This window comes from Lepisma saccharinum, chromosome 10 (assembly GCF_977018435.1).
Source record: "Lepisma saccharinum chromosome 10, izLepSacc3.1, whole genome shotgun sequence".
NCBI classification, from domain to species: domain Eukaryota; kingdom Metazoa; phylum Arthropoda; class Insecta; order Zygentoma; family Lepismatidae; genus Lepisma; species Lepisma saccharinum.
This window is the reverse complement of record NC_139238.1, coordinates 84056269-84080879: the sequence shown is the minus strand read 5'-3', so window position 1 is coordinate 84080879 and position 24611 is coordinate 84056269. Positions and strand designations below refer to the sequence as shown.

The 24611-nt window shown below is 37.4% G+C and overlaps 1 protein-coding gene across 5 annotated transcripts in view; it reads right to left on the bottom strand.

The window, feature by feature from the left end:
* Nucleotides 1-235: 235 nt before the first annotated feature.
* Nucleotides 236-24611, bottom strand: part of LOC145994001 (MICOS complex subunit Mic27-like) — a 75043-nt gene continuing 50667 nt past the window's right edge. The window contains exons 1-2 of one of the 5 annotated variants that reach the window (XM_083130044.1): nt 5804-7417; nt 236-1861 (exon numbers count right to left, since the gene is read on the bottom strand). In XM_083130044.1, coding sequence (XP_082986170.1) covers nt 1784-1861; nt 5804-7231 — 1506 coding nt within the window. In that variant the 5' untranslated portion in view covers nt 7232-7417 and the 3' untranslated portion in view covers nt 236-1783. The other 4 variants (XM_083130045.1, XM_083130046.1, XM_083130049.1 and 1 more) reach the window with 4 other exon arrangements.

Genomic DNA, 24611 nt, shown 5'->3' with positions numbered 1-24611 from the left:
AATTTTCAAAACAAAGAAGAATTAATGTAAGCACTGTAAATGGCAATTATTTTTGAAGCAGTTTGGATTATTAAACCTTGCATTACATTGTTTTATTTATATATACATTTCAAAACCGTCAGCTTTTTCTGCCACTCCCTGTATATTGGTAATTCCTTGTTATCACCAAAAATTTCATAGGTCTAGTTGTCAATTAATTTAAACCAAATTTTATATTTGTTAACAAGCCTAATCGAATTAATACTCTCTATGATAATGCCATAATTTATTTATTAGTATTAAATTTCAAGGGTACATATTAATTAACATATAAGGTTTTTAAAAAATAGAAAGCTATTTACAAGCAAAATTGTTGGGCACGGTGCATTGACTTTTAAAAAAATCGAATTTACCAGGCTGCAGATCCACAAATGTAAGAACCGCTGTTCTAGAGCATTGCAGGGTTCACTAAAATTCTGCACACCTTCACAGAATCTAATTATCCTGGAAATTATGCAAATTTAAAATTTTCATTTATTTTGCGTCAGTATTGTGAGGAAAAAAAAAAAATTAAGTAACTATTTTAAAATTTGGATGCAATTTTTTTATCTTAGAGCACAGCTCTGGAACCAATATTTTGAACAGGTTTTAAATTGTTACAATTTTCAACCACTAGCATGGCAGCACGGGTGAGAATAAGGAAGACTATTGCTCTCAGTATTGGTTCAGTCCTAATGCCGTATTTCTTTTATGCACTCAAGATACGACAAAGCTGCAAATTACAGTGGGACCCCGATTTTAAATTTTCCCCACATTATACGAGGGATGATCAGGGGAAAAAAAAAGAACACACAGTCTGCAAATTCCAGTAGGCGTTTATTTATCCCAGTACTTCACGAGGATCATGATGCCTGCCTCATACAATTCGGGGTCTTGTTGTTTGAGCTCAACCCTTACTTCGCGCTGAACAACATCATCAGAGTGAAACTGGCATCTTCTGAGATGATTCTTCAAAGCAGCAAAGAGATGTTTGTAGGTGCAGCAATGACGCCGGTTTCACTCGCATGATGTCAAGCACAAAGTAAGGGTTGGGCTCCGACAACAGGGTCCCCAGTTCTATGAGACAGGCATCATGAACCTCGTGAAGCACTGGGATAAAGGCCTGGACCGTGGAGGAGACTATGTTGAGAAGTAGTGTATGAAATATCCTTGCACTTGAGTCCATTTGTATTCGTCTAATAAACACCTACTGGAATTTGAAGGCTTTCTATTATTTTTCTTCGATCTATTCTTCGCAGACTCAATTTTGATGGTCCTAACGTAGCAAAAATGTCTTAAAATTTTCATTTTCCTCGATTTTGCATTTTCCCACATTTTAATTTTCTTTAACTTGGTCCTGTGGAAAACGTAAAATCGAGGTTCTACTGAATTTGTTACTTTTGTTCTCCATTTACCCTCATTTGACATTACACACACACATTCAAAAATAATAAATTTGCATAACTTTTTAATTACTTCAAAATCAAATCCCTAGCCTAAAAACTAAAGATTTCAATAGCCATATTATTTTATTAAAGTGACACTATTTTGTGTAGACAACGAACACCCTGAAATTGTATAAAATCACACAATGTTAAATGATAATCAATAAAAGGCATTATGTGCAGACTCAGACTGAGTTTATTATTTCATTCAAGGATGGGAGTGATATATCTAACTACAGGTAAACTACGAAAGTTACAAAATTCATCTACAAAGAAATTGCTGATTGATGTTTATGTACATACAATTTCCTAATACAGTTTTAACTTCGGGTGGTATACAGATCCTTATCTGCTGGATTGCTTTGTCCTGAATCACCGAGCTTTGTTGGTTTCTTTTCCTGCAAAAATATTAATAAAAAGAGTTAGTCAAAACTTTATTTCTTTGATTCAAAGTTTTAATTAATTTACTTAAACATTTCACGTTATTGCAATCCCATGCATACAACTTACAATGAATTATGCTACTGCAGTAATTATAATTTAAAACAGTGTTTTGGAGTAAAATGCCATTTCATGGATCCAAATAAATTTGCCAATATAATTCTGTGACTTTTGCAATTTTTTAAATCAATTTTCAGATCCTCTGTAACATTTTACCCTACTCTGACTACATTGCCATTATAATTGTAGCAAAAAAATAGGAAACAATTGACCCCAGTTATATAAAAGGTCTAATTTTAAAATATATATATCTTTCTACACATGAACAAGTATGAAATTAGCATTTTCAATATAAAAGATCCATATTTATAGCATGTATACAATTATATTCAATGTTCATGATGTTCTGTAGAAAACACAATTTAAAATACACAAAAACCACTGCAGCCATTTTGCATGTTTTTTTTAGTTTGAACCTATTACATAATTTCAAATGCCCATTGCCCGGACATATATGTCTCTTTCCAGGGATGTACAAAGCAACATGTCAATGCCACCAGAGCTACAATGGGAGAACAGGGTGGCCACTCTAAGCCCATGATAAAATTCAAGTATAATTCGCAGATTTCAAGGCAAACTTTCCAAAAATTCATGGGTATAAACATATGTTTTCTCTATGTCAGCCTTACGTATTACCGCCTCTCACCACCTACACACATATCTAGGGTACTCAGGAAAGGCATGTAAGTCTCAAACTGAGATTTTCTAAAAATTCTAGTTCAATTCAATTAAACTGTATACATATTTAAAATATTTAATTTAAGGTGTGGAGTTTACATATATTTGCCATTTGACACACTCGGAAAACTCGAAATACATCTACGAACAAAGGTTACAAATGTTACAAGATATACTAATCTATGAAAAAAAAAAGAAGTTAATTGTATAAGAATTTCACTCAAATTTACCTAATCAAGATATCTTATCTTGTAATAATCTTCCGAATGTCAGATAGTGTGTTCTGCAAAGGACACTAACAATATGAACGGATTGAGAGAATTCTATTCTATTTTCCACATAGCTTTATTTTCCTTCCTCGATAAAAATAAAAGCTAAACTTTGAAAAATGTGCCTCAGAGAATTTATAAATATGTAAGAATTCAGTGAGATTTGGATTAGCTAATAAAAGTTGCATTTTTTTTCACGCAATTCCTGGAGCCAATAATTCACGCATAATTCCAAGAATTTAAGGAATTCCCAGTGAGTAGTCACCCTGGAGGCCTATCATGAAGGTACAGGTCAGAACAGAATAGTGCCTGCAAGATGCGGAAAACTTTCATCTGACACACATCAGACAGTGAAGGCAGTGGGTTTTTTAAATAAGTGGGTTCAAACGGGAACAACACAGGTACAGTAGTTTTAATTCAATATTCAACAATATCTTACTTTTCCACATTTTATGTTTCTTTCATGATTTCCCTAACTTTCTTCCGTCACTTTCAATGATTTTTCAGGTTTTTCGATTTATTTTTAAACTTTCCTGAATTTTTCAGTCATAGGTTGATTTTCCTTGAATTTTCTACATTTCTCAGTATTTGCATCAGTCCGTTCCTAATGAATTAATTTAGGATCATTTTACATTGCTAGTTTATATTAAAAAAATAATTACCATACCTAGATTAGAAAGTGTCAAGTTATATCATTAATTCTTTTACTACTTAAGTTTATAATGAAATTACAATTTAGATACAGTGGTTAGTTTCTAATTCATTTTACTTAAGCAAGAAGTAAGAGACAACTAGCATATATTCAAATCTAAACTACACAAGCTACAACACTAAGCAGCCCATCCATTTGCAAAGATGACCAACTAGTTTTGCCTAATTCAAGTTTGGCAGATTTGAAGATTACTAATAGCTGCAGGAAACAAAATTAAAAGTGATGGAGGATTGTGAAGTTGGCAGAAGTATCCCTGTTTTGCGGTTTTCCGGGACATCCGCTCAGAGGAAACAGACATGCAACTGGACTTTGTCACTCAGACCTGTTTTTCATCATGTAGTATTTCTTCTCTCTTGTGGCTTTGACATAAATTGGAAATAAGTTGTTTTTATGTCACAAAATAGTCTTGTATTCAGAGATATTAGCCTTGGTAATATGGAATGTGTGCGAATGTTGCTTCAGTTCCATTTTTTCCACACTATCTTTGCTAGCATGAAGTATTTATTATTTCTCTTGAATGAACAACGTAATTACCAATTGTAATATCTTCCATGTAATTTGAAACCAGGATCACACTTAACTTGTAAGTTAACTTATACACCGCACATCATCTTTTGTATATGTAGAATAATATATATATATATATATATATATATATATATATATATATATATATATATATATATATGTATATATATATACAAATAATGAAGGAGACAGTAAACACTTACCACACGAATAGAAATAATTCAATATTTCGCGATCTGAGTCGCATTTTCAAGACGGTAGATAAAAGATCGACGACACTTTATATATATATATAAAGATGAAAATTATTAAATCAATCAACTTAAAAAAGGTTAGTCTCAGCACAAAATTAATTGCAAGGCATGTTTAGGGCATTTAATAGTTCACAGGATTTTTTCTTTGTTGTTTTCTTTATTCTGAAACAGTTTTCTGCCACTTTTGGCCAACTGGGATGAGAGAAAAAAAAGAGACAAAATTAAATAAATTAACAATTACAATGAAACATGCATGCCAAAGTCATAACTTGAATCCAGAGCCATTAGTGGAAGAATCATGAATTCACTAAAGTCATGATATCACAATTTTTTAACTGCTAATATATTCTTTAAACATCACGTCAAGGTGAGCAGGCCATGTTGCTTGAATGGGAGAGGAAAGAAGAGTTTACAGGATTTGTTGGGAAACCTGATGGTAAGAGATCTGTAGGAAGGCCAAAACGAAGATGGAGGGATAACGTTGAGATAGACCTAAAGGAAATAACTAAGGATGGAAAAGATTGGATTGATCTTGCCCAGGATAGCGACAGATGGAAGGCTTGTGTTGCTGCAGTCATAAACCTTCAGGTTTAAGAAGGCTAGAGTTAGTTTAAACATCATGTCAAGCTTGTTTTAGGTTCACTTTATGCACAGACAGGCTAATCAGGACTGGACCTATTTTAAAGCAGGATCCAAACCATTATGTACCTCCACAGGGTATTGAATCCAGGACCCTTCATTAAAAGGTAATGACATTACTATTATACAATCAGGGAGCCCCTCTTTAAGCATTACATTTTGCTTTTAAAATTATTTAAAACACACTTTTCAAGAAGTTTCATGTAGATACTATATTCATTCGTAAATAATTTTGTTTCTATATCATGCAAACATATGTTTCTGTTAATTCTAGTAGATAGTAACAATTTCCATGATCATAATAGAAGTTTTCAAGAGAGAATAATCCAAGTATGCTCTGCTATGAGAAACGTGCGAAGTGCAAGAATATCAGCAACAAAATAGGCAAGGGTTGAATGTGCAGTGATTTGATTTCATCTGCTAGAAACTGCAGCAATATACAAACAGTTTGCTTACAATTTTTGTCAACTTTTCTGCAAATGGATGGCCTGCTTTCAGTTATCTGTATATACATCTTAAGAAATTCAGATGGAAAATCACAACAATTAGAACAACAAAGTAGTGGTTTGTAGCTTATAGGAAAAGTAGCAAAAGCTAAAAAAATACTGGTTTGTTTTCCTTTGTCTACTGTTCTTGTATTTTTTTTTCCTTTCTAAGATTTCTTTTGTTACTTACTCACCAAAACTGAAGGCGAGTGTACAAAGATAAAAGAAAATACACTCAAGGCTTACTAGCTTGCTAACTAAAGAGGAGCATTACCAGGATCTCCTTGAATCGGAAGCCCCAGTAACCTACGTCCTGGATCATATCACCAACCTGATCAATTACAACCCGTTGCTTTGGATGAGCATCTTCTTTGATAGCATCAACCATGACAGGCGCTACATCTATTGAAGAAACACTGTTTGAGTTTGGCTTCACAGGTGTTACAGGCCGAGAATTTGGCGAGACTGGCTTCAGAGGTGGTTCAGACTGTGGATGTGGTGAGGTTGGCTTCAGAGGTGGTGAAGACTGTGGATTTGGTGAGCTTGGCTTCACAGGTGGTTCAGACTGTGGATTTGGTGAGCTTGGCTTCACAGGTGGTTCAGACTGTGGATTTGGTGAGCTTGGCTTCACAGGTGGTTCAGACTGTGGATTTGGTGAGGTTGGCTTCACAGGTGGTTCAGACTGTGGATTTGGTGAGCTTGGCTTCACAGGTGGTTCAGACTGTGGATTTGGTGAGCTTGGCTTCACAGGTGGTTCAGACTGTGGATTTGATGAGCTTGGCTTCACAGGTGGTTCAAACTGTGGATGTGGTGAGTTCGGATTCACAGGTGGTTCAGACTGTGGATGTGGTGAGGTTGGCTTCACAGGTGGTTCAAACTGTGGATGTGGTGAGTTTGGTTTCACAGGTGGTTCAGACTGTGGATGTGGTGAGGTTGGCTTCACAGGTGGTTCAAACTGTGGATGTGGTGAGTTCGGATTCACAGGTGGTTCAGACTGTGGATGTGGTGAGTTTGGCTTCACAGGTGGTTCAAACTGTGGATGTGGTGAGTTCGGATTCACAGGTGGTTCAGACTGTGGATGTGGTGAGGTTGGCTTCACAGGTGGTTCAAACTGTGGATGTGGTGAGTTTGGTTTCACAGGTGGTTCAGACTGTGGATGTGGTGAGGTTGGCTTCACAGGTGGTTCAGACTGTGGATTTGGCAAATATAACTTTACAGGTGGTACGGACAGTGAATTTGGAGAGTTTGGTTTCACAGACAGAACAGGATCTGGTGATGCCGGATCCACTTCAGAAATTTCTGGAGTGGTAGGAAAAGATGGAGCAGCTGTTGGTGGAGGAGAGGGCAAAACAGGTCTTTCTGGAAGATTGTCTAAAAGGTTCACGCCACTCGAGCCTTCTTCAACAGGATTATGCTTATCAGGCAAGTCTTCCTCTGAGCTAGCGCCTTCTGATAGATCTAACATTCCTTGGATTTTGTTAATGGCAGCTGTTTCATTTCGAGATTCTGTTATGGTTACTACAGGCGGATGCAAACTGTTGCTGCTCGTCACAGAAGAAGAGGTAATGCACAAAGTTCTTTCATGAGACGATGGCTTTTCATCCCAACTGACAGGATCTACATTATCAAGATCGACATACCAGATATCTGTAAGTTTGAAAAATCCCCGATTCTGGCCTCTTTCTGATGGGAAAATGTACATATCAAGTGAAGAGATAAGTTCCCCAACCTCGTTACTAATGCCATCTCTTTTTAAAACTTCAGCTAAAATTAAGAACTGACCATCTGGTACAGAAGAGGAGACCTTACTATCCGTTATTGAAGATGAGACCTGACTAATTATTATCGAAGATGCTTCAGGTGGAGGAAAAGGAGAAATTGCTTGTGAAATTACCACAGTTGGTTTTGGAGCATGTTTCTTCACTTCTTCTATTGCTTGTGTTATTTGAGCTGAGACTTCGGGCTGCCTAAGCTTCTCAGGAACAATGCTAGAGAACTGCTTCCAATCTGGTTTGACTAGGAAAAACAAGGAAATAAAAAATTTACTTGCAAAAAACGGTATGTTTTTTGTTCACAAATTTCCTATCTACTGTTTCAACTAATTCAACTACTACATCTAATTTGAAAGATTAGCTCATCAGTAGGGTGTGGATTTTTGCCTTCCTCATTCCTTTTAAGTTAATTTCATGGTATTTCTAGTCCAAAAATGCATTTTTATACTGCCTACAAATGCCTATTTTGATTTTTTTGCTTATTTTAGCTGTTTTTATGTGGCTTTGGTTTTCCCTACATTGAAGATTGTAAGCCTTTGTTTATGTTGAATAGTCAAAGCTGATATTCATCAGATTTGAGGGTCACAATGGATGTCTAGAATTCAAGAGGTCCCAGATTCAATTCCTGGTGAAGGTATGCTGCACAGTGGTTAGTATACCTCTTTAAATTGTACATCCAGTCACGATTAGCTTATCTGAGCATAAAGTAGGCTTCAACTATGGCAAATAAAGAACCATTTGTTGCTCAGTGCTGAGCAGAATGGTTGATTCCCGATCTCAATACCGAAGGTTCTGGTGTGCGATTTCTGAGCTGGGTAATGGGGGTGTTTCTCTGTCAGTGTCCTTCCATCAATTCATTTAATCATGGTCCACCCTCACCTCATCATCCTGATTAGTCAAAATGGTGGGAAAGCAACATAAAATAAGAAACACATAAAATAAAGGTTCACAAAAGAGTGACAATTTTTTAAAGACAGAGTTTTTAGCCAAATTTAGTGCATTGTTTATATTAGGATGACCATTTTAGTGTCTTTTTTTATTTTATTCTGCCTTTTTAACTGTCTATTTTCATCACCTTGGGTGCTTATTTGCCTTTCTATTTGAGAGGTTTTTAGTACCTATATATCCACACCCTACTCATCAGTTTACCATTACCTTGTGAACCTTGGAATTCACATCTGTATGTAAAACATACTTTCTTCAAAATCAAAATTTAGACTAGCAAGGTTATTCGAAGAAATTCCCCAATCTTTAACCATATTTTTAATTGAATTAATTCATCTCTTCTTAGAAACAAGCTGTAAATCACCTTAATTTGCATTACAGATATTTTAAAAAGAATGTTCAACAAGGAAGCAAACTCTCAAGAGGTGGAATAAAATATTGAGAAGTTTCCAACATAATGTTGATAATATAGCATTTTTGTACTCTTTTTTTTTTTTCCTTTTGTATTTTCACTTCTTTCTTCTCCATTATCTCTCTCATGTTCCAACATTTGTAATAACTTGATGCTCTTTATGCATGTTTCTTTATTGTACCAAATGTCTTGCAGTGTTAACTTTTGGGGCTGAGCCGATACCAATGTATCGATTAGTTGACACTATTGGTAATGTAATCAAAAATATATAAGTTGTATTTTATTTACCAATACCTTTCTGGTTTTTAGCTAGGTCCACAAAACACAGCATGCAACATTTTTGTGGGGACTAATTGTCCTGAAAATTATGCAAAATTCAGTTTCTATTTATTTTGCACGAATATTATGCGAGAAACTATATACTGTGAATACATCAACAGAGATTTTAAGATTCTGTTGTAATTCTTGAATATTTTGAAGTAAAACTGACAAGTTGATGCTGTCACTTACATAAATAAATATTTTCCACATTTAATTGTCCTTAATGTGATTTCTTGACATGCCTTAAGAAGAATGTGGCAACGGATCCAAAATGTTGCAAATGTTATAGGACTTAAAAACCAGAAGTAAGTAGAAACTTTTACTTCGTTATTATAGTTTTGTTGTGTTTGTCCTTTAAGACATATTGAACCTGATTTTTTGCACCATGAAGACTCATCTGCTGATATATTTTTCAATAAATTTGACTGCCAGTTTACTCCACATAGGAACTTCTACGAGTGAAATGTTTCCTAAAAAACTCCAATTTTGAGAGAAGAAAAGAGATAACAACATTAACCCGACGTTATACTTTGAAGTTCCATGACCTAGTGGCATGTTAATCTGTTACCAGTATGTATCATTTACAGTACTTGATAGGTTTGGGAAATGGATGACAACACACGCAGCCCATCATTTCATCTGCAGATGTAGGCAACGTGTACTCAAGTGTACTGACCATACTATTGCATGAAAAACCGGAAATCAAAATTGCCATTGAAAAAAAGGATACAAAAGTGGAGTTCAGAATAGCTACAGACATACAGAACAAAATTAGTGCAGAGTTTTTATCATGTTGCATAAATAATGAAGGGCTACAAAGAAATGACATCTTTCAGAGCTCTGCTTGTACCAAATTTAAAACCAGTATTTCAATCAATGAAAGAACAGTTGCCATCTTTAACAATTTGTAATATTAATTTGTTCCTGAAACATGAACCAATTATAAGGTCCCTTGCAAAGGAATTTATTTTACATATAATTTCAATGAACATGCCTCTCTCAGAAGAAAACTCATCCTTCTTTGCTACAAAGGTCAACTTAGATTTAACAAACAAACAAAACAGCTAAAAGACAATGCCAAACAAGTCATGCCTTGAGTTGAAAAATATATGTTAATCATTATTTATTATTCAGGGTGCCTACAAACAAGCAGAAATAAAATTCCCTGACTTTTCCAGGTTTTCCAGGACAAAATTTACATTTTCCCCTGACAATTACAACCTAAACTAAATAGATGTTTTTGCCAGTGGTCAGAAGTAGCGAGCTACTTGTAGCGTCGCTACTGTAGCTAGCTACAAAATTTGTAGCTGTAGCTGTAGCGACGCTACATTCTGAAAATTGTAGTTGTAGCGGTAGCGAAGCTACAAAATTCCTGTAGTTGTAGCGAAAATTTCGCTACAGCTACATTTTTTCTCAGCATTTTGAGATGAATTTTGAATGTGGCAACAGCGTCAGAAAAAATCGACAATAACCCTTAATTTTGCAGGAGGTTCATAAAGACAGTCTATTACATGGAGATACAGAATATCTAGACTGTAGATTATAGATATCTGCGTAATTTATTTAATTAGTATCTGAATAATTCAGATATCCAGATAACTAACTGACATATATGAATATATTCCTGCTAACAGCTACGTTTTTTTAGCTGCATCGCTATTTTGGGGAGAAACATGCCTCGTTTGCTGCACCACTGGAAAAAAGTGCCTCGTTTGCGTCACCCTCGGAACAAATCCTGTGGATATCCATGGTGTAAGAGACACCAAAATGTCATTAATTGTTGTGTAAGATGCAACTTGCAGTGCAGAAACGAGCGATGGATTTTCCACTGCACTGACAAGGGAATAGTGCCAGCAATAAATGGCTCAGTACGTTAACAGCAGTGATAATCGTCAGTATATAGGATCTCGCCAGCAATAAATTATTGTTACAAGAATGATAAGAGTTTCTGGAATTACAATTATTTTCGCGATAGTATTTGTTCACAAATTTTAAAATTACAATACGTATAGAACACTCAGGTTTACACGACAGTTTCCTCAATAATTTTATCATATTGCAAAAAGTATGTATGTTTCCTGCAGAAACAACAATTTTCTTTAGTTAATTGATTGATTGATTGATTTGGTGTTTTAAGTCCACTTTATGCACGGTAAGGTTAATCGGACTGGACCTACAGTTTAAAGTGGGATCCGAACCACTATGTGCCTCCACCGGGTATCGAACCCAGGACCCCTTGAATACAAGGCGATGACGCTACCACTGCTCCATCGTCTTTCTTTAGTTAATATACATAGTTTTCAAATTTATATATTTCTCCCACTTTTGCGTCACTTTTCTGTAACTTTTGCTAATCATGACATCATCATCCTTCGCCGTTTCCTGCCTCTGGCTGGGTCGGCATAGAAGTCAAGCCTCTCCATTTTTCTGGTCTTCCACCACTCCTCTCTCTTTCCACAGTGTTCCAATCATGTCCTCTTCTATCCTGTCCTGAAGCTTCACCACACCCACTGTCTGTCAGATCTCCTCATTCCTTATTCTATCCCTTCTAGTCTTCCTCAAAAAACTCCTTAAAAATTTAATCTTCACTGCCTGCATCTTTTCTTTGTCTCTCTATGGCATTGTCCAAGTCTCTGCTCCATATGTAATTATTGGCACATAGTATGTGTTATATATTACCTTCTTGCATTTCATAGGTACATCCCTGTTCCATATTAATCTTCGAACGCTTTGATATAGTCCACCATCCATTTATCCTCTTCTGTTTACCTCCTAATCTATTCTTCCACTTCTCTCAATTATGACAATGAAGGATGAATGGTTTATTTAATTATTCTCTTATCTATAGTCGCTTTCTGCCACTTTCGGCTAATTGTGAGAACGAGGAAGAATGATGAATGATGAGCAGTGTGGGGAATAGAGAATCTCATCCTCCCAACTTGGCATTTTTCCTAGTTTTCGTTTTGAGTCCATTTTATGCATAGATAAGCTGATCGAGACTGGAACCTAACCATTATCGAACCTGGGGCCCTTTTGTAATCAAGGGGCTCCAGGTACTTTTCATTCAAAATGCTGACTTCATATCACTCTATAAAAAATGAAATATTTATTCTAAAGAAAAATATGTTGATGTGAACATAAATACGTAATCCTATCAAATTTTATTTGTGTATAGTTGTAATCATTAATTTGGGTAACACCCTAATTGCAATATTCATATATCAAATTTGAATTGATATGCCACTTGCATAGGTATGGTATTCTCAAAAACTATAGTAAAAATAAGTAACTGAAGTAACACTGCTATCAAAATTATCGAATGACTGGAATCATGATAATAAATAACAGAATCTATTTACCAGTATAGATCCACCAAGCTTTCTGAAACCTCGGAAAATATGCGAACTACAGGCTTCCCTGTAGCTTTAACTAGCGACACTAGCGCCACTGCTCCCGTGCTAGGGCTTCAGATGAGTTGCTGGATCTATAGTAGGGGATTTTTTTAATACCCATATCGTTGTTTTCATTTTTTTATGCAGAAGTAGCGCAAAAAGTAGCGAAGTAGCGAGTAGCGAACAGGAGTAGCGTAGCGAGCTACTTTTTGGTAAATGTAGTTGTAGCTGTAGCGAAGCTACATTTTGGAAGAGTAGCTGTAGCTGTAGCGAAGCTACTTTTAAAATGTAGCGTTCTGATCACTGGTTTTTGCAAATAGAAATAATAAACTCACAAAGATCCACATATGGTTTTGTTAAGTACCAATATTATCTTCTATGAAATTGACTTAATTCCTCTATTCTCTATGATTTGAATTCAAACCAGAAAATAGTGAATTCGGAAAATTATAACAATTCACAAGCTAGGGAAGGATTACGGAATTTTGTCATACGCAGTAATTTTAAAATAAAATACTTGATTATTTTTATAAAGTTACGACTAAATGAGATAAAAGTGAAGAGTGATTGATTAAGAAATACAATTTGTAATTTATCAGTCTCCTTATACATTCTCGGTATTATATGTTGATATTTCCACTGAGGTTTCGAACCCTCTGCTTGCAAGAACCATGAGTGCGGACTCATTTTTCAATGCATAAAGCTACTTCTCTCTTCTCTGTAAAGCAAACAACTTTACTCTTGCATAGAAGTGAAACAATTGAATCGAACAAAATAAAGTGTCATATTTCCTTACATTATCAATGGGATTTCTGCTTCAGTACAGTATATCCAACTGAAGTGAAACTGACAACATGCAGTTATACCATTAATGCTGACGAAAATGGTATGTAGGTATTAGAAATTTAACGCAAGGATTTTATAGAATTGCATTGTGTAGGTATCTGATTTAGCTAACCACACATTAAAACAGGACCACTCTAATAATAAAATCTTCTGAAAGTTCATATACGAGGGGAATCCTGAAAAAAAGCTCCAATGGTGCCTATACGCAGCACTAGTGGTCGGAGAGCGACACACACACATGCAGGCAGGAAGAAGTGGCATGCAACTGTAATCTGGTACAGTTGTAATGCAGCAGTTTTAGGACAGTTCTAGGTTAAAGATTGCAGCTCTCATACAGTCTCCCACCGACTGCGATGTAGATGTAGCCTACATTGCACGCTCAGAATTTGGCACAGAGCCACCAGCAATCGTGTGAGGTGTGCAGACCGGACGTCGTGAGTGATAGTATGGTCAGACGATGGTGCAGACAATTCACGGAAGGCCAATCGAATTTGCACAACCCCATACAGTTGAGTACACACGGGCCCTTTGCATCACTTCAGGTGAGAGATCTTGGACCACTCCCTGTACAGCCCTGGTCTTGAATGTACAGACTTTCATCTCTTTGTTTAATTGAAGAGGTTTCTGGCAGGGCAAGGATTTGACAGCTACACTGCGGTAGAGACAGTTCCAGTCTTTGCTGTCAGACACATATAACATGGGCATACAAAATTTAGTGCCATGCTACGATAAATGCCAGAACAATGGTGGTGATTATGCCGAAAATTAGGTTAGGACTCACTGTTACGAATGCAATAAATTACAACTGATATTCTTGTTATATTTATGCCTAATCGGGAGGGACCTTGATATATATTTTTTTAAATTGGTTTATTTTTTATTTTCTACTAAACGGTGTTATTTTTCGAAAAATTCACATTTTCATTTTAGCGAATTTTCTGGCAAATATCTGAAATTATACCTTCATGGTGTTTTTAAACTACTATTTCAAATTGTAACTCACATGGCTTATGCCTCTTCGTGAGAGTTTGATATCTTAAAAGTTATTTTGGAAAAGTTATTTTCCATACCTCTTTTTTTAATTTTAAGGTAAGGATTTTAGATAATGGAATTCTCCCTGTATATACTGAAGGGTGTATAATGACCATAAGTGGCGACGCACCCAAAAAATTAAAATCAATCAATCTCACGTGACAGATACCGATATATTATGGCACAAAAAATTGGCATTATCTTTGAATAGGTGTTACGTTTTTCAAAATTCGCGTTTTTGTTTTAGAACATTTATCTGCCAAATATACCGAAACGTAATACTCCATTGTGGTTTTAAACTATTATTTTAAATTGTAGGTCACATGGTCTACGTATTTTTGTGACAGTTTGATGTTGGAACAGATTTTTGAGGAAGTAAAAGTAAAGTGCTCCCCTGCACTTTTCCATGAAGGTGTATAGTAGGGGTGTGGAGTTAGAGTCCCACACTTTCTTGATCACGGCTGAAGGTAGGGCTTATGTGATCAGCACCACGCTTCTGGCTACCTTTATCCCTCCAAGTTTCCTCAAGGTACCAGCTTCATATGATGCTGGATGGGCGCCGGAACAGTTTGAATAGGTGGAAAACATCCCGGTTCTCCCCCACAGGGGATCGACCACGGGTCTCTCGCATAGTAGTCAGACGCCCTAATGACTGAGCTCCATTATTACTCGCTCGACAAATGCCGATGTGCGCACTTAGCTTGGTAATTCAAAACATATCTCGTGTGACAAATACGAAGATGTGGCTCCCGTGTGACAGTAGATATAGGGTGACCAGACGTCCTCTTTTATCCGGACATGTCCTCCTTTTTAGGTGTCTGTCCGGTGTCCGGGCGGATTTTTTAGAAATCGGTAAATGTCCTCCTTTTCTTGAAAGAGTATGGCATCGACCATAGCAAATGTGCTGCATAGATAATGCTTCCACACATACCGATCATCATATCACTTGGGGTGCGTTAAGTATTCGAGCAATGCTCACCTAGCATCTGGGAGTCGAACACGATCACTTTCCCGAATGAGTCATTAGTAGGGTGCGGATTTATAGGCACTAAAAACCTCTCAAATAGGCACAAAAATGATGAAAATAGGTACTTAAAAAGGTACTATATACTAAAAAATGCACGAAAATAGACACCCTAAAATTAAAAAAAGTGGGTAATGAATGTGAACTTATTTAAATTTTCTCTGTACAATATGCAGTTATACTGTATTAGAACTTCAGTTTATACATAAAAGTGCGCTAACGATTAACAAACTATTAATACTCTTTTGATCGAAATTCACATTTGTGGGGAATAGTCAGTTAAAGTAATTCTCACAAAAAGAGCTTGTGCTAACGGTTGTGCGCATTTGAACAAACGATGAAAAAAACAATTTGCATCATTGTAACAAAAAAATGTAAACAGTGGTCCAATTGAGAGCCTCAAATCTGGCGAATACCAGATAACATCAACAAAGCCTTCTTCAACGTAGGGAAAGCCAAAGGCAAGTAATAAAAACCTTAAGTATGCAAACTTGCAGAATAGCAATTTTTTGGCACGATTAAGCGAAGTAGGTACTAACCCTCGAAAAGGGCATTTATAGGCATAAAAATGCGTTTTTGGACTAGAAACACCATGAAACGAACTTTAAACATTAAAACCTGTGTTTTACTACAAATAAATAAAATAGGCAAAATCCCACACCCTAGTCATTAGTATTATTCTAACTCGTTGCTTCGCCCTTTGAGACTGCAGGAATGCATGTAGTCTGTAGAAGTAAAGTGCTCCGCTGTGCTTTGCACCACGCCATGAAGACATATAGGAGGTGTGGAGTTAGGTAGCCCCTTCCTTGATCGCGGCCGAAGGTGGGGGTGATGTGATCAGCACCAAGCCCCTGGCCGCCTTTACCCCCCAGAGTTTCCTCCAGGTATTCACTTCATACGACGCTGGGTGAGCGTCGGAGCCGCTTGAACAGGTAGAAAAAATCCCGGATCTTCCCCGCCGGGGATCGAACCTCTCTCTCGCATGGTAGTCAGACTCCCTAACGACTGAGTCTGTGCAGTTTCTTTTCGATTGATTGATTTGGTTTATTTTACTTCGCTTTTCTGCCACTTATGGTTAATCACGAAGATGGGTATGAACGATGAAATGACGATTTTGATGAAAGGACATTCACAAAGAACACCCATACCAAGCCCGAGATTCGAATCCGGGACCCCTGGCGTTGCGGCACGGTGTGCTAACCACTTCGCCACGGAGATCGGAAAATTCCTTTTCGAGTTATACAGGGTGGGCCAAAAGTCCCTTACCACCCCTTTTAAAAATCGTTTTAGTAGAAATTGATGAATAACAACCATGTGTGACCACATTAGGCCTAGGGGGAAGTCATAAGGTGGGGGTGCCCTTGAAGGTGGCCATCTTGAAAGCCGCCATCTTGGATACAAGTCTAGTTTTGTAAATGGGAAGGTAGGCATGCGATACATGATTTTAGGCTAGAATTTGATAAGGAAAACAATGGTGAAGTCGTAATGTTGAAATCTTCATTTGTTAAAAAGTTACAGGCACTCAAATGTTGGAATCACACCTTCATTTTTTATTTGTTGCAGGTGCCTAAATCATGCCACTAACCACAGAGGAGAGGAAAGAGTTAATAAGGGCATGGGGTGGAAGGAGTGCAAGGGTTGTAGCAGCTGAATTTAATGAATGGCACCCAGATCGACATCCTGTCTCTCATGTGAGTGTTGCCAACCTCTTCCAGAAATTCATGGATACTGGTTCAGTAGCGGACAAACCCAGGTCTGGAAGACCCACTACTACAACAGACGAAGGCACAACCATAGCAGTGGTGGCATCTGTTGCAACATCACCACACCGCAGTACTCGTCGCCTCTCAGCGGCATATGGTGTCAGCCGTACATCCATCAGACGCATCCTAAAGAAAAACAATTGGCATCCGTACAAATTGCAACTTCAACATTATTTATCAGAAGACGACCCACATCAACACCTGGAATTCTGTGACTGGGCAGTTGCCGAACTTGAAGCAGATCCCACATTCGCCTCAAAAAATCCTGTTTTCCGACGAAGCGAATTTTTATGTGCAAGGAGAGGTCAACAAACAAAACTGTCGCTATTGGTCCACTACCAATCCTCACTGGGTTGACCCCTGTAAATTGGTAGGAGCTGGTAAAGTTATGGTGTGGTGCGGCCTATGGGGTACCAAACTAATTGGTCCATTCGTCATTCCTGGTAACCTTAATGCTGATCATTATTTGGCAATGTTGCGTGATCTCATCCTGCCGTCCGTGTTGTCCGAGGATGGCACATTTCCTTTATTTTTCCAACAGGATGGTGCACCTCCCCATTATGGATTAAACGTCCATGATTATCTGCATGAACAATTTCCTGGACGGTGGATCGGGCGTCGTGGTCCCATTGAGTGGCCGGCACGTTCACCCGATCTGACTCCATTGGATTTTTATTTGTGGAGTCATTTAAAGGCTAAGGTATACGCCGAGAAGATCAGGAATGTTGCTCACCTGGAAGAAAGGATCTTTGCAGCCTGTGCTGATATTTTACCTGACACACTTAGCAGGGTCATGGACAATTGGGGTGAACGACTACACACGTGCGTGGCGCTGGAGGGCGCTCACGTAGAGCACATAGAGCACCATATGTAAAAGTGTGATTCCAACATTTGAATGCCTGTAACTTTTTAACAAATGAAGATTTCTACATTACGACTTCACCATTGTTTTCCTTATCAAATTCTAGCCTAAAATCATGTATCGCATGCCTACCTTCCCATTTACAAAACTGGACTTGTATCCAAGATAGCTGCTTACAAGATGGCCACCGTCAAGGGCACCCCCACCTTATGACTTCCCCCTAGGCCTAATGTGGTCACACATGGTTGTTATTCATCAATTTCCACTAAAACGATTTTTACAAGGGGTGGTAAGGGACTTTTGGCCCACGCTGTACATAGGCGATACAGAAACACGTAGTGAAAATTTTGATTATTAGGTAATATTTACTTTCATGAAATAACGAAGCAAAAGTGTAAATTCAACAATGATCTTGCAAGAAAATATCCGGCTTTTAAAAGGATGGAAGAAACGAACATGAGGTAAGTGTAAGGTGGCTGTTACTTTCCCCTGCTGTTGAAAGAGTGCAAGAAATGTTCCTGGCATTAAGAGAATATTTCTTGAAACAAAACTACCTAACATTTTAATTCGGTTTTTGGAAATAAGTTAAAATAAATCTTCCTTGTTACATTTGCATTCACTTGTGGGGATATTTCATTCTAATATCCAAGAATTAGAAAAAGAGTAAAATTATGTGCTTGAAATTGTAGATATTCTTTGTCATTTGTTAAATAACAGATTAGGAGATTGCTTTCTTTCTTGGCTTTGGTAAGAGGAAGTTATTGAAAGAGATCACTTGAAAAGTATCTGTGAGCATGGCGTTGGCAAGATTTTTTTATTATTGCTTAAATTCTGAGTAATGGCAATGTGGTGCCATTTTTTTGCGGTGTCCTCTTTTTTATGACTTTGTCCCTCTTTTTTGCCATGCTCTGTTCTCTTTTTTGAATGTATGTGTCTGGTCACCCTAAGTAGATACGCACTCGATCTCCTGTTAGAACCCTGCCACTTTGCTCTGTGATGCAAATGGTTTTGATAGAAGTTGAAAAAATCGTGGGAAATACATGATTTAATGTGGCTGTCGGAATTATTCCATGTACGTATAACTCTATAGTTTACTCTTGAGTAAAATGTTGGAAAACTTGCATGTTCTATGTACACAAACATGGCCTAGAAAAGACAAGAATGTTGGATTTCATGGAATTTTTCGTTGTTTTAGGACATTTCTTTTTTAAAAAATCGCTAAACACGCCAATAATTCACATTTTATGCCAAATTCGTATTATTTCGATATTTCGAACGGGCGAAAAATTACCATTTTTCACGGCTTTGGCGTTTGCGAAAAATCAATGTCCCTACTAATTGGAAATTACTTTTTGGCCACCCCTTGTATTAATCAGTAGATGGAAAGTGAAAATTTAGCAGGGCTGGAAGAGAAAAGTCAATTCTTGAAGAAAGTGATTTGCTTTTATGATTGAATGATTTGAGTAAATATGATATTAAAATATTTACATATTTATTATTAGTATTTTATTTCATAATATTGGACATTAAACTTACTCAGTGAGAGATTAATGACCATCTCTCATGAGTTTAAACAGACAGGACAGAGAGTGGCGTCAATTTCATTGCAATACTAGTGTTGCAGTAAATTTGAGGTTGGGAGCATGCACTTGCCAATTTTTATAAAGTTCAACAACGCAGATTTATGTTTCACTTTTTCGCGGCTATTCAATATATATCCCATTTGGTTGGATTCTTTTCGTTACCTAAGAATAGTGCAATGTCATTGTAAACATATGTTAACTTGTGCGAAACCAGTAATACGTCAGGATGATGAAAGAAAACCTTCGTAATCACTGCTACATTACATAACGTGAAGTGAGCCAGAAGAGTAACAAAATTCGAGCAGCATATTTGCAGTCTAAAGCTGTTCTTGTTTATGCATGCGATTTTTGTTGGATGTTGCAGTCCATTAAATTTCTGTCGCATGTTGTAGTGAGGTACTTTGTCGGGTGGCGATATTCGACAAAAATCGTATGTATCAATGGAACCTATTTGTTTCCATGTTCCTTCAGTTTGCCCAACAAAATGCCTTACTACGACGTCCGACAACTATCGGATGGCCCCACCCGCTCGTATCCCCTCCATCTGTTTTCAAGTCCACTTACTACTCCCATACGGTCTGACACAGGTCTGGAGCAAGCCTGGGAAATTCATATTGATGATCAACCTCCCCCTCTCTGCAACATAACCATGCCACATTTCCGAACAGAGTTTCACATTTTGGCTCATTATTCAACTTGTATGGCACCCAGGAACATGAAACATATTTCATTCTCTTTGGAAACGTCCATTCTTTGAAGAGAATACTAAGGTTTGTGCCTTCTCCCCAAAATAGCGGGAGAAGAGGGGGGCAAACTCCAGATTTGTGTTTTTTTTCATTGAAATTCGGGGGTCGCCCCCCAAGTACCCTCTTCCTTGGTCCGGCATTCTGAATTGTATACGGTTGCATGCTATGATGTTCTAGCTGAAAAACAAAACTGATCCGAAGTAGATTGCTCTCATAGTGTCCGAGTTATAACAATTTTCCTCCAAAAATGCAAATTACCTATTTTTCGTAAAAATCACATTTTGGCTTATTATTCAATTTGTATGGCACCCAAGAACATGAAACATGTTTCATTCTCTTGAGAAATATCCATTCTTTGAAGAGAATACTAAAGTTCGCGGCTTCTCTCCAAAATAGTGGGAGAAGAGGGGCAAACTCCAGATTATTATGTTTTTTCCCATTGAAATTCGAGGTTCGCGCCCCCCAAACCCCCTTTCTCGGTTCGGCGTTCTGAATTGTACACATGCGCTGATGTTTTAGCTGCAAAACAAAAGTTATCCGAAGTAGATTGCTCCCATAGTGCCAGAGTTATAACAATTTTCCTCCAAAATGGAAATTGCTATTTTTCGTAAAAAAAAATCCCATTTTGGCTTTTTATTCAACTTGTATGGCACCCAAGAACATGAAACATGTTAAGATCTCTTGAGAAATGTCCATTCTTTGAAAATAATACTAAAGTTCGCGCCCTCTCCCCAAAATAGCGGGGGAAGAAGGGTCAAACTCCAGATTTTTAATCTTTTTCATTGAAATTCGGGGGTTGTGCCCCCAACCCCCCCCCCCCCCCTTCCTCGGTCCGGCGTTCTGAATTGTACACGGTTGCATGCTATGATGTTCTAGCTGAAAAACAAAACTGATCGGAAGTAGATTGCTCTCATAGTGTCCGAGTTATAACAATTTTCCTCCAAAAATGCAAATTACCTATTTTTCGTAAAAATCACATTTTGGCTTATTATTCAACTTGTATGGCTCCCAAGAACATGAAACATGTTTCATTCTCTTGAGAAATATCCATTCTTTGAAGAGAATACTAAAGTTCGCGGCTTCTCTCCAAAATAGTGGGAGAAGAAGGGCAAACTCCAGATTATTATGTTTTTTCCCATTGAAATTCGAGGTTCGCGCCCCCCAAACCCCCTTTCTCGGTTCGGCGTTCTGAATTGTACACATGCGCTGATGTTTTAGCTGCAAAACAAAAGTTATCCGAAGTAGATTGCTTCCATAGTGCCCGAGTTATAACAATTTTCCTCCAAAATGGAAATTACTATTTTTCGTAAAAAGAATCTCATTTTGGCTTTTTATTCAACTTGTATGGCACCCAAGAACATGAAACATGTTAAGATCTCTTGAGAAATGTCCATTCTTTGAAAATAATACTAAAGTTCGCGCCCTCTCCCCAAAATAGCGGGGGAAGAAGGGGCAAACTCCAGATTTTTTATTTTTTTCATTGAAATTCGGGGGTTGTGGCCCCAACCCCCCCCCCTTCCTCGGTCCGGCGTTCTGAATTGTACACCGTTGCATGCTATGATGTTCTAGCTGAAAAACAAAACTGATCCGAAGTAGATTGCTCCCATAGTGTCCGAGTTATAACAATTTTCCTCCAAAAATGCAAATTACCTGTTTTTCGTAAAAATCACATTTTGGCTTATTATTCAACTTGTATGGCACCCAAGAACATCAAACATTCTTTGAAGAGAATACTAAAGTTCGAGGCTTCTCTCCAAAATAGTGGGAGAAGAGGGGCAAACCTCAGATTATTATGTTTTTTCCCATTGAAATTCGTAGTTCGCGCCCCCCAAACCCCCTTTCTCGGTTCGGCGTTCTGAATTGTACACATGCGCTGATGTTTTAGCTGCAAAACAAACGTTATCCGAAGTAGATTTCTCCCATAGTGCCAGAGTTATAACAATTTTCCTACAAAGGGTGTTCGTATTTAAAATTCCCGCCGAGAAGCCAGGACGAGAGAAATTTCTCTCTCTCTCTCTCTCTCTCTCTCTTCCTGCCATCACTGGTTTCTGGCGCCGTGGTTGTGTTGTGCATAAAAGGGGCCTAAAAGCTGAGGCCGAATCTTACGAACGAGATTTCCTGTTCCCATGTAGAGTTCCATAACGATATCTTTAAATAAATAAATAAATTTAAAAAAATTAAAAAAGTCAATCAAGATGGAATTCCCTGACATTTCCCTGACTTTTTTTGACACCTCAAATTCCCTGACTTTTTCCGGTTTTCCAGGTTTTCCAGGTCTGTCGCCACCCTGTTATTGCAAACAATACAATCTTATTTATTATTGCAAACAATACAATCTTTCGTGTAATAAATAATGACTTCAGTCCTGATTTCAAGGCACTAAAAACTGTCCTAATAGGCATGCCAAAAGGTGCTACAAGTTTGAAAAATTAAGGCATATAATGGGCATTAACATCTAACACTGTGAGAAATGAAAAGTGTGAAACTAACTGTATCGTTCAAAAATTAATATTTCTAAAACATTGGTGACTAAGTATAAACCATCGATAAATGTGATAGTACCGTATTTCACAGCATTATCGTCACAGCCTTTATGCCAAATTTTTATGCAAAAAGGTGGGGGTGCAATCATTACATGAAGATTTATTTTTTACTTAAAAATAATTTATTACTAAACTGTCCTTCATGCAAGATTAGGATGCACACAATACTAGTGAATATTTGGTATTTGAATATGGTCAAATTCACAAAAAAAATTCTTCGTGACAGTTTAGTAAATGTTTTTCCACCTGAAAAAAAGTTAACACATTACTTGTTATTGATTTGAACATTACAGTTGAAATACAGTATTACACTTGAGAAAATTTACTACAGTGTGGCCAAGTACGGAATTATAAAATTTAATTGTTTGTGTCCACTATCATTGGTTTCTTTATCTGACACTCCGACGCAACAAAATTTTCAGCCTGTAAAAACAGGGTGTGGTGATTATGCGGTGAAATACAGTAAATTAGAATCCCCTCACGCTACCTGTGATGTCTCTTTGCAATATTTAATACCAATAACATTTCAATGAACTTGGTGTGCGAGTGGATGACCCCCAGAGAGAAAATAACTATTCACCATAGAAATTAACAACTATTCATGTCTTGAATTTTAAAAACTTTTTATGTTATATACTGGAGCCATCATGGAAACATCTAAAAGAAACAGCAAAAAATCCATTAAAAACTTAGGTCCGAGCTTTTGACTCTTTCAGAATCATAAGGTAGAAAAATGTTGAGAGGAGGAGGAAAGCAATGGATTTTTCTAGAGGAGGAAAGCAATGGAAGTTCAAAGGGATCTGCTTGATACTTGACTGAATTTACCTCTAGGTGTCCTAGTAATCACCCAGTGTGCACAGGTCATTCATGTTGAATTCTCCACCTTTTTTTCTTTTATTGTGGTGTGCCAAGTAAAATACAAGTTTCCACAAACATTGTCACTCAACATCCATTTCCATCTCATTGTTAGTACATATAAGGAATTTACCATTGTTTTCTGATATAGCAATAACCCGTGGTGCAAAAGCCCTTGAGGGCCAGGCCTATCTACCGACTGTCGGCCACACTCCCACCTGCCAAGGTGGGAGATCATCCAGCCAGTTACTGGGTGACGTGTGGTCAGTACGGTCACCCCTCAGTTGTTGTTGTAGGTTTCCGTGACTGGGTTACGCTACTCACTCGTAGCTCCCCAATTTACTCATAATGGTGGGTGGCCACCGGACCCAAACATAAGCCAAAATCTCCAGAGAAAAGTTGTTATGCTTTTCCCCAGGAGACTTGAACCAGTGTACGTCCCGTAGACAAGAGCCCAAAGCCTAACGACTTAGACTGCATGGTCACAGTGTGGGATGAACTGGGACTGTACCTACAGTTTAAAGTGGGATCCCAACCACTAGTTTAAAGCTTTAATGTTTTTTAAATCAGTAATTAATCAGTTGTTTTTCACTCTTTTAAAAAAGCCAATGAAGTGTGACAGCCATCTTTAATATCATTCTACCTGGTAGACACTAAGATACTGCTTTCATCTACGTTCCACCAGGTTACACCTAAAGATAATGCTGTGTCTATTTATTAAGACAAATATGCAGATGCCTTTCATATCAGTTCTACCGTCTTTCAACAAATAAGAAGCGTGTGATCTATGATCTACGAAAAGGCTTATATACTACTGTAACTATCTATTCAGGACAATGATGAACCACTTTACAGCAATGCATACAAGAACTTCACCAAAAGTTTGTCAATGCAGTGCAATTAAAGAAAGAATATATAACACACAATATTAACATATAAGATAAACTATCTACAATGGCAAAATAATACAAATACGAGGGTAATTT